This window comes from Doryrhamphus excisus, linkage group LG3 (assembly GCF_037039965.1).
Source record: "Doryrhamphus excisus strain RoL-2023G ecotype Guam linkage group LG3, RoL_Dexc_Guam_v1.1, whole genome shotgun sequence".
NCBI classification, from domain to species: domain Eukaryota; kingdom Metazoa; phylum Chordata; class Actinopteri; order Syngnathiformes; family Syngnathidae; genus Doryrhamphus; species Doryrhamphus excisus.
In genome coordinates this window covers 23860292-23871785 of record NC_136359.1, presented here as the reverse complement: position 1 = coordinate 23871785, position 11494 = coordinate 23860292, and the positions used below count along the sequence as shown (strand labels likewise).

Genomic DNA, 11494 nt, shown 5'->3' with positions numbered 1-11494 from the left:
GTTTCATATTTGCTGTAATATATACTTTTTCAACACAATATTGTGTGAATAGTTTTTAAAAAGCGTTCTAATAATACCAAAAATAGAAATGCATATCTTAAGAATAATACATTATATTTCATAATTTTAATTCAGAATTTAATTCTTATTAACAATTATTGTTTTATCAACTGGAACTGTGATTTTTTTTTTAAAACTGAAACATTTAACCTATTTATTATTAAAATTCATTTAATAAGAAATGAAAAGCGATTGATTTTTTTCATTTTAATAAAATTAATTAATAAAATTAATTAAATTAAAATGAAAATAAATCATCAATCGCTTAAATCATCAATCGGGGGTGGGGTGTGGGTTTGAGCCTGCTTATTAATTAATTAATAAAATTAATTAATTTTGTTTATTATTTATTTGTATTACTTAATTTATTACTTCATTTTATGATGATTTTTGATGATTTATTTTCATTTAATTAATTTTATTAATTAATTAAGCGATTGATGATTTATTTTCATTTTAATTTAATTAATTAATTTAATTAATTAATTTAATTGTGATTTAAAAAAATGAAACATTTAACCTATTTATTATTAAATCATCAATCGCTTTTCATTTCTTATTAAATGAATTTTAATAATAATAGGTTAAATGTTTCAGTTTTTTTAATCCCAATTTAATTAATTAATTAATTAATTTATTAGATTGAATGAATGAATGAAATTAAAATTAAAATAAATCATCAATCGCTTGATTAATTAATAAAAGTAATTAATTAAATGAAAATAAATCATCAATCGCTTTTCATTTCTTATTAAATTGATTAATTAAAATTAAGTAAATTGAGTAATAAAAATAAACAATAAACAAAATTAATTATTTTTTTAAATTAATTCATTAATAAGCAGGCTCAAACTTGCCCCCACACCCCCCGAAAGTAACAACACAGGCATAATTTATTATTTGGCACCTATATTTATTTGTTTCATGACTGTGCTTACATGACAGGGTCATCACTATAGGAATGTTAAACATAGTGATGCATTTAGGTATGCCTGGAATTTTCCAGGACTGCTGCTCTTAACGTTTAGTTTGATAACGCGAAGCAAGTAATTACAGGTACAATTATTTATGTAACAAAACCAGTACTACAGGTTGTATAGTTTTTATGCTTCAGATTCTGATTATCGATTCGATTCTAAGTATCGACACTACCATTACTTGACTCGACCCGCCCACATTTCCCTCCCATTCCATTCGAATGTCACTTATTTCCGGGGGTACCTGAACGCATCAAGCTGAAGCGCAAGAAAGCGGTGTGTATAACAAGAGACTACAAGACACGAAGTGTAAGAAACAAACGAGTGAAAAGACGTAAGGGAAAGGCCACAACGTCGCTATTTCCTGTTCCTGGACTTGTTTTCAAGCTGTAAATGTTGTGGGGCGGCTGACAGCTGCGACAGAAACACAACAAGAACGCAACAGCAATGGTGAGTGTCGAGTATTTTATTGCTTCATAACTTTATTTAAAAATGTGGACGCTGGAAACACGATAACGCCGGTTTGAAAGACAGGAAGTCCTAACGTGTTTTTAATATCGACATTTTCCTAAACAATACCACAATTTCCACCGCTTGGTGTCAACGTCCTTTTAAAGAGATGTTCTAATGTTAAGCATTGGTGTCCAAAGTTAATGTTTCACTGCATTTTTTGTCAAGGTGAAACGCTGAAGTAAAAATATAAGCGCCATTCATGTTTCACAAAGGACTGCAATCTATATGTGGTGGGGTGTTGCCAGGGTCGGGGGGGGGGGGGTTCTAATTCAGATTATTAGCTACGACACATGCGATTTTTCAAAAAGGCTAGCATTGCTAGCTTGCCACTCCCCCTACAAAGCCTCCTGCTAACATCATTTTTTTTACTTATATGTATATATTAATATATGTAAAGTTAGCGTATGTCCCGGTTAGCATGTTTTACGGTTTACATCAGGGGTCTCAAACTCAATTTACTTGGGGGCTAGGGTCTGGGTGAGACTCTGGGTGAGGTTTAAAAAAAAAAAAAACGCATTTATTAAAAATTTTTTTTTTTTTTTTTAAACTTTGCTTTGGTTCCAATTTTCTACAATAAAAGCTCTGATAAAACATTCCACTGTTCTCAAATATCTTACCTTTTATTTTTCCTACACAAAATAAGATTAAAAATAAATAAACAAATCACGAATAAAGAAAATCAATCAATCAGTAATATATAAATATAATAATAATAATAAAAACTTAAGAAACCACATATAGTTGGTGGGTAGACAAATGATTTTTTTCAGATTAAAATGAACAAAGCATTATTAGAGCCCTGTAGACATGACAAAACACGACTATAGTCACATTTATACTCTTTTTATTTACAACATATTGCGCAACTGCAGGGTCTTGAGACACATGCTAACTCGCAAACTAGAGAGCTAGCGACCTAAACGGTAGCCTCCAAGTTATTTCCTTTCAACTCAAATAGCCAAAAACTTACCACTTCCACACGGATAGGGAGGATAACTATTAACAGTTATTTAACCTTTAACATGAACATGAATCAAACGTAATAATTTTTTTCTGGGTACATGATACCATACAGCATCCATATCAAACATTAAACTTTCATATCAAGGCGGGGGCCTCAAACTAGTGTCCTGCGGGCCACATTTGGCCCGCGGGCCGCGTGTTTGAGACCCCTGGTTTACATGGTAAAATATTGTAGATACTTTCCAGTTAGCACACAGTATGGCACATGTCTTGTTGTGTTATTAATACACTACGTGAGTGTAATTGTGTTGTTAGTGTATTTTTAATCACAAAACATCCTTGTTAGCAGCTTGCTAATACGTGGAACAGGAACAACTTCTAAAAGTGCTTAGAAGTCTCTTGACAATCCAGATTTCCATGCAACGTCATGATCTATGTAGGAAAACAACCACAAGAAATGATATTTCATCTTTATTTGAGATTCTCATGTGATGCCACAAAAATGAGATGATATCGTTATGTAATAAGTATTTTCATTTTACATTGGGGCAAGTTCGGGCAAGTAGTTCTCACCTTAAGGATACTCCAATGGGCAAGTCATTTTGGTTTTTAATGTAGAGCCCTGGATTGGGAGGAAGAATTTTTTCTTTACGTTATTTTGAAGAAAAATGTATGTGTCTTATTTGCGGCACGACTGTTATAATACCAAATACCAAACAAAGGACTTTTTTCACTAGGCAGGTGAAAAAAAAAAGATGTTTTTGAAAATAATTAACATTGATATGTGAGCAGTCGGGGTGGCACGGTGGTCTAGTGGTTAGCGCGCAGACCTCACAGCTGCAAGACCAGGGTTCAATTCCACCCTCAGGCATCTCTGTGTGGAGTTTTTATGTTCTCCCCGTGCATGCGTGGGTTTTCTCAGGGTACTCCAGTTTCCTCCCACATTCCAAAAAAAACATGCTAGGTTAATTAGCGACTCCAAATTGTCCATAGGTATGAATGTGAGTGTGAATGGTTGTTTGTCTATATGTGCCCTGTGATTGGCTGGCCACCAGTCCAGGGTGTACCCCGCCTCTCACTACCCGGAAGACAGCTGGGATAGGCTCCAGCACCCCCCGCGACCCTCGTGAGGAAAAAGCGGTAGAAAATGAACGAATGAATGAAATCATAATACAGCGGAACCTTGGTTAGCATCATTAATCCATTCCTGAAGGTCCAACTCTAACCAAAACATACTCTAACCAAATAATTTTTTTCAATAAGAAATAATGTAAATCCAATTCATCCATTTCAGAAAGCCAATAATTTTAACACTTGAGCAGGTTTTTATAGTATTTTTATTGTATTATAGTATTTTTATTTTTATAGCGACTCCAAATTGTCCATAGGTATGAATGTGAGTGTGAATGGTTGTTTGTCTATATGTGCCCTGTGATTGGCTGGCCACCAGTCCAGGGTGTACCCCGCCTCTCACTACCCGGAAGACAGCTGGGATAGGCTCCAGCACCCCCCCCCCCCGACCCTCTTGAGGAAAAAGCGGTAGAAAATGAATGAAAATTAGAAAATTCCTTTTGTTCTGATTACTAAAAAGTGATCCGTGCAGTTTTGTCATTTTGGTTACTACAAACAGGTCATGTAGTTCTTCATACTACCCGTGCTCACAAAGTAGCCCTCGGCCTCAAAAAGGTCGGTGACCCCTTGCCTATATTATTACTGCGATTATAACATTATGTGTTTATTGTCAGTGCAACGCTTGCAATGGTGCTGGTAACATTCCTTACCGTGTTGTGCATGAAGTAACATGATGTGGGTGTGGTTTCCCTGGCGACACACACACGGCATTACATCAGGTTATGTTGGCAGTAGGGAGTGAGGAAAGGAAGGAAGCAAGGGGGGAAGATGGAATGGGCATCCTGTGCCATTAGACGGTACTAAAAGTATCGAGAAAATGGAATCGTGTTGAAGCTGCAGGTTTTCAGACAGATGTTTTGTTTGTGGCCGGCAATGACGGTGAATTTTACGAAGCGTATTTCTGCTTCCGTTTCCTGTCAAGTGTCAAGCTTCAAAGATGTTGGTTTCCTTGTTGTGTCACAATGTCAAATGTCAAAGGGTTTAGCGTACTCTGTGAACTCTTGTTTGGGAGGTGAAACAAAATGTCCTTTCTGTTACTGAAACTCAATAAAACTAAAATAACGCTATTTAATACGCTAATCTATTGTAATTCCCAGTGTATAAAACGCTACTTTTTTCTCTTTTATGAGTAAAAAAATGACAGTTCCCATGATATTTAGCAATGCGATGAAATAAAATGTCCTTTCTATTACTTCTATTACTGAAACTCAATAAAACTAAAATAACGCTATTTAATACGCTAATCTATTGTAATTCCCAGTGTATAAAACGTTACTTTTTTCTCTTTTATGAGTAAAAATGACAGTTCCCATGATATTTAGCAATGCGATGAAGTAAAATGTCCTTTCTATTACTTCTATTACTGAAACTCAATAAAACTAAAATAACGCTATTTAATACGCTAATCTATTGTAATTCCCAGTGTATAAAACGCTACTTTTTTCTCTTTTATGAGTAAAAAAATGACAGTTCCCATGATATTTAGCAAAGCGATGAAGTAAAATGTCCTTTCTATTACTTCTATTACTGAAACTCAATAAAACTAAAATAACGCTATTTAATACGCTAATCTATTGTAATTCCCAGTGTATAAAACTTTACTTTTTTTCTCTTTTATGAGTAAAAAATGACAGTTCCCATGATATTTAGCAATGCGATGAAATAAAATGTCCTTTCTATTACTGAAACTCAATAAAACTAAAATAACGCTATTTAATACGCTAATCTATTGTAATTTCCAGTGTATAAAACGTTACTTTTTTTCTCTTTTATGAGTAAAAAATGACAGTTCCCATGATATTTAGCAATGCGATGAAGTAAAATGTCCTTTCTATTACTTCTATTACTGAAACTCAATAAAACTAAAATAACGCTATTTGATACGCTAATCTATTGTAATTCCCAGTGTATAAAACGTTACTTTTTTTCTCTTTTATGAGTAAAAAATGACAGTTCCCATGATATTTAGCAATGCGATGAAGTAAAATGTCCTTTCTATTACTTCTATTACTGAAACTCAATAAAACTAAAATAACGCTATTTAATACGCTATTAGGTAGTTGCAGAAAATATGTTATGGAAATTTGTTCATCACATTGAAGGGGCTGGTGACATGGGGGTGGGTCTTCCAGCATGACCTCAAACATACCACCAAAGCAACAAATCAACAATAAACGTTACTTTTTTCTCTTTTATGAGTAAAAAATGACAGTTCCCATGATATTTAGCAATGCGATGAAATAAAATGTCCTTTCTATTACTTCTATTACTGAAACTCAATAAAACTAAAATAACGCTATTTAATACGCTAATCTATTGTAATTCCCAGTGTATAAAACGTTACTTTTTTTCTCTTTTATGAGTAAAAAATGACAGTTCCCATGATATTTAGCAATGCGATGAAGTAAAATGTCCTTTCTATTACTTCTATTACTGAAACTCAATAAAACTAAAATAACGCTATTTGATACGCTAATCTATTGTAATTCCCAGTGTATAAAACGTTACTTTTTTCTCTTTTATGAGTAAAAATGACAGTTCCCATGATATTTAGCAATGCGATGAAGTAAAATGTCCTTTCTATTACTTCTATTACTGAAACTCAATAAAACTAAAATAACGCTATTTAATACGCTAATCTATTGTAATTCCCAGTGTATAAAACTTTACTTTTTTTCTCTTTTATGAGTAAAAAATGACAGTTCCCATGATATTTAGCAATGCGATGAAATAAAATGTCCTTTCTATTACTTCTATTACTGAAACTCAATAAAACTAAAATAACGCTATTTAATACGCTATTAGGTAGTTGCAGAAAATATGTTATGGAAATTTGTTCATCGCATTGAAGGGGCTGGTGACATGGAGGTGGGTCTTCCAGCATGACCTCAAACATACCACCAAAGCAACAAATCAACAACAAACGTTACTTTTTTCTCTTTTATGAGTAAAAATGACAGTTCCCATGATATTTAGCAATGCGATGAAATAAAATGTCCTTTCTATTACTTCTATTACTGAAACTCAATAAAACTAAAATAACGCTATTTAATACGCTATTAGGTAGTTGCAGAAAATATGTTATGAACTGTCGTATGTGATGTATTTCAATGTAACCTGTATGCATGTTCAAAATACAATTACTATTTTCCATTGAATCACACTGAGGAAGAATAACAATACTTCTGAGTTTTATTATGTTTCACACTGTGCCAAAGAAAAGGAAATCCATCACCGTGGAAGAGGAAATGAACATCATAAAAAACTCGGAAATTAGACATACCCGCCAATTTTGCTCGCTCTGATCGAACACAATATTTACCACCAAAAATAGAAACATCTGCAGTAATTTTACAATAAAGTCCAATAAAGTTATATTCTAGAAAAAGTCGTTTTTACAAGAATAACATTGTATTATTGTGAGTAGAAATACTGTTTTTTTAGTAGCATGAAGTTGAAATATTAAAAGAAAAAAGACTATTTTTTTAAAAAAGTTGTAAAATTATAAGAAACAAAAAAAAACAGAATAAAGTTGAACAATTTTGGAAAATTTGGTAGCGGAAAAATGACAAATTAATATGGGAGTAAAGTCATAATTAAAAGATGAAAGATGACAAGAGTTAAAGAAAGTTAAGATAATTGGAAAAAAGCTGTAATTTCATGAAAATAATATTAAGTCGCGTTCATTGTAATCCTGCTGCTAGTTTAGTTAGCTGGGTTAGTGCCGTTAGCACTTCCGTCTCACGTTCTCCATGACCCCAGACGGTAAACATGGTTGATATTGTCTTTATCCAGCAACCTTTATACCATCTTTTTTGCAGCCTCTCCTCCTTTGTATCTCTGTGGGGATCTCCGTTTGCTCGGCGTAGCAAAGGGGTGCTCAAAGCTAACAGCTGCTCCCGAGTGTAAACAATTGAGCTAGTGGCAAGCTACAAACGTAATAAAAAGAACATCCATAACTTCACACTTGCTTATGGCAACAGAAACAGTCAGAAAATAATAAAAAAATTTAAAAAAGCTGTAATTTCATGAAAATAATGTCAAAATATTAAGTCGCATGTAAGATTTTTGAGACGTCAGACGCTTTTTTTCATCAGTGTTCAACATCTGCCGCCGTTCGAGCCGTAATTCTACACTTGATCAAACGTACTTAAGATTTTTCAGATCAAGACACGCTTGCTGCGTAAGACCTCAAAATGCGATATTAGTGTCCACTTCATTATGTCATAAAGCTAAATATCATGGGAACTGTCATTTTTACTCATAAAAGAGAAAAAAGTAGCGTTTTGTACACTGGGAATTATGATAGATTATTGATAGACATTAGCGCGCAGACCTCACAGCTAGAAGACTGGTGTTCAATTCCACCCTCGGTGTGTGGAATTTGCATGTTCTCCCCGTGACAAAACGCGGGTTTCCTCCGGGTATTCCGGTTTCCTCCCACATTCCAAAAAAAACCATGCTAGGTTAATTAGCGACTCCAAATTGTCCATAGGTATGAATGTGAGTGTGAATGGTTGTTTGTCTATATGTGCCCTGTGATTGGCTGGACACCAGTCCAGGGTGTACCCCGCCTCTCGCCCGAAGACAGCTGGGATAGGCTCCACCCTCGTGAGGAAAAGCAGTAGAAAATGAATGATTTTTTTAGATTATTTCTTGAGCAGACTAACCTGTGTGTCTTTTTTCATGCTTTTTTCATGGACAGCAGAATGGGAAGAGCCGTCTGCAGCAGTTCCAGGAGGAGGCGGAGGAAGTGAAGGACATCATGTTAGACAATCTAAACAAAGCGGAGGAGCGATCTGGCAAATTAGGCGACCTGGAGAGTCGAGCTGATGAGTTGCTACAAAAGGTTGGTAATTACTGCACTTATTTTGTCTTACACGTTATAATTTTTTTTAGTATTTTCACTTTATGGAAATCTATTAGCTGGTGACATCATAGGCTTTTTCCACATGCATCCAGGGAATCAAACAGGGAAACGTCCGATCGATTGTTTATAAATACACCATAGGTGGAGCTGGACAGGAAAACAAATGTACAATTTACATCCTGATTGTGCTTTATGGTGCTATTTTTAGAGCGGTATTTCCTTGTGTTTCCTAAGATGAAGTAAGTAGGTCTCCCAAAATATGACCGTGCAGGACGTGCTGCGAGGCCGGTGTTTGTCCGGGGGGGGGGTCGACAACGGGGTTACACAGTTCCCACGTCTCCCTAACAAGCAGTTATGTCACAATTTGTGAAGGTATTTGCTCAATTTTGCTAGCTAAAGACAAAAGCTAAAACAAACACATAGTCTCACAAATACAGACAAAAGATACTTATATACACGCACCCACACAAACAAGGACTAACGTGACAACTGACAGTTGTAATAAAACCCGCTTACTTGTAGGCATACAGTCGGTCAGTGGCGAAAACTGATTGGTCCAGGACTCCAGCCTTTACATAGCCTCTATACACTCAAGATTGTATAAAAGGCCGGGCAGGGAAAAGGAAGGGTGCTTTTTGCAGCTGCGCTGTAATAAAACCCGCTTACTTGTAGGCATACAGTCGGTCAGTGGCGAAAACTGATTGGTCCAGGACTCCAGTTTCTACATAGCCTCTCAAGATACACTCAAGATTGTATAAAAGGCTGGGCAGGGAAAAGGAAGGGTGTTTTTTGCCGCTGCGCTCTAATAAAACCCGCTTACTTGTAGGCATACAGTCGGTCAGTGGCGAAAACTGATTGGTCCAGGACTCCAGTCTCTACATCGCCTCTATACACTCAAGATTGTATAAAAGGCCGGGGAGGGAAAGGAAGGGTGCTTTTTGCAGCTGCGCTGTAATAAGACCCACTTACTTGTAGGTATACAGGGACTGCAGATAAGCCCGGATGTCTGTATTAGGTATTGTTGTCAGGAATAAACAATCTGGGTCTTATTCTATGATTTAGTTCTTTAAGATTCCCTTATCAGGCGGCATGGCGGTCGAGTGGTTAACGCACAGACCTCACAGCTAGGAGACCAGAGTTCAATTCCACACTCGGCCATCTCTGTGTGGAGTTTGCATGTTCTCCCCGTGCATGTGTGGGTTTTCTCCGGGTACTCCGGTTTCCTCCCATATTCCAAAAACATGCTAGGTTAATTAGCGACTCCAAATTGTCCATAGGTATGAATGTGAATGGTTGCTTGTCTATATGTGCCCTGTGATTGGCTGGCCACCAGTCCAGGGTGTACCCCGCCTCTTGCCCGAAGACAGCTGAGATAGGCTCCAGCACCCCCCGCGACCCTTGTGAGTAAAAGCGGTAGAAAATGAATGAATGAATGAATGAATGAAAGACTCCCTTATCCTCTATTCGAAACCCACTTAGAGTCCTCAGGGGGAGGATGTCACAACATTTCTTGCCTCCATAGTCTCTTCAATAGTCAAATTCACTGATTTGTAATTGAGATGCTCAATATCGCCTTACACCAACACCCCATGTTGTCCTACACGGACTATCAAACTGGCTAAATATAGCCATAAAGTCTCTTAGTTGACAGCACTAAACGTAGAGTGAGGACCTACTGTATACGTTTCATGAAGATGGCATTGGATTTCCCTTCAACGGTCTGTCACTGATGAGTAATAGTTGCAACACATTTTTGTTTTTTTTGCCTAAAGCCCAGATTGTGTTGACACAACATTCCCAACACCAGTTGATTGCGTAATCCCAATCTTGCATCACAAAACAGCCTGACTTTAACATTCCCTTTCCTGTCTGTGCTTCCCAGAGTAAAGCCTTTGAAAAGAAATCCAACCAAGTTAAAGAAACACAACGGTGGAAGAACAAGAAGATGAAAGTTGCCTTCATTGCAGCTGGAGTGGTGGTGGTCCTCGTCATAGTTATCATAGTCATCATCTTTAGTGTTCCAACATAGCACAATCGTGCACGGACGGAAGGTGGAATACTGGAACTGTACAACCTGGAAAAAAAAAGTTGACGTCTGTGCTAACTCTTTGTTTAAGGTTATTTATGGGACAGGAGGTCTCACTCTTTGGTAAGTTAATATGGTACCATCGATAGCTGCTTCTGGTCATTTTCCACAACTTTGTACTCTTAGGTTGCTTCCAGTTCACACTGAAAAGACAAACAATAACAAATTGATGAACTCAAAACACTGAGATGTCAGAAATCAAAGCTCCCTGGTGTTGTGGGATAGATTTTTATAGGGTTCATTTGGCTTGTTTTATCAAAAGAAAACACATTTTATTAGAACTTCTGTAACCTATCAAGATGACTAGTCCGATTTACTGCATAAAAATTGTAATCAAACCAGTAGATGTGTGCATTTTGTCCTATTTTCATGAACGCTTATTCGGATGAATCACAAACCATTCATTCATTCATTTTCTACCGCTTTTTCCTCACAAGGATGCTGGAGCCTATCCCAGCTGGGCGAGAGGCGGGGTACACCCTGGACTGATCGTCAGCCAATCACAGGGCACATATAGACAAACAACCATTCACACTCACATTCATACCTATGGACAATTTGGAGTCGCTAATTAACCTAGCATGTTTTTGGAATGTGGGAGGAAACCGGAGTACCCGGAGAAAACCCACGCATGCACGGGGAGAACATGCAAACTTCACACAGAGATGGCCGAGGGTGGAATCGAACCCTGGTCCTCCTAGCTGTGAGCGCTAACCACTCGACCGCCGTGCCACCAATCACAAACCATTTGTTGTTTAATAAAGTGGCCGTCAGCATCCAAACACATTATAGGAACTAATAATACTAGTGTGTACTTCAGGGATGCTAATGCTATTTTTCAATGCTAATACAGGTTGCTCATTAAGAAGATAATTGAAGTTTTCTCGACTTCTC

The 11494-nt window shown here is 36.6% G+C and overlaps 1 protein-coding gene across 2 annotated transcripts; it reads left to right on the top strand.

Annotated features, from left to right (window-relative positions):
- Positions 1-1257: 1257 nt before the first annotated feature.
- Positions 1258-10957, top strand: vamp5 (vesicle-associated membrane protein 5). 2 transcript variants are annotated; one of them, XM_058069888.2, is made up of 3 exons: positions 1258-1487; positions 8350-8493; positions 10397-10957. In XM_058069888.2, exons 1-3 carry the CDS (start codon positions 1485-1487, stop codon positions 10541-10543), a joined length of 294 nt encoding a protein of 97 aa, XP_057925871.1. In that variant the 5' UTR covers positions 1258-1484; the 3' UTR covers positions 10544-10957. The 2 variants fall into 2 exon arrangements, with proteins under 2 accessions (XP_057925871.1, XP_057925872.1); XM_058069889.2 differs by having other exon boundaries at positions 1259-1487; positions 8353-8493.
- The last annotated feature ends 537 nt before the right edge of the window (positions 10958-11494 follow it).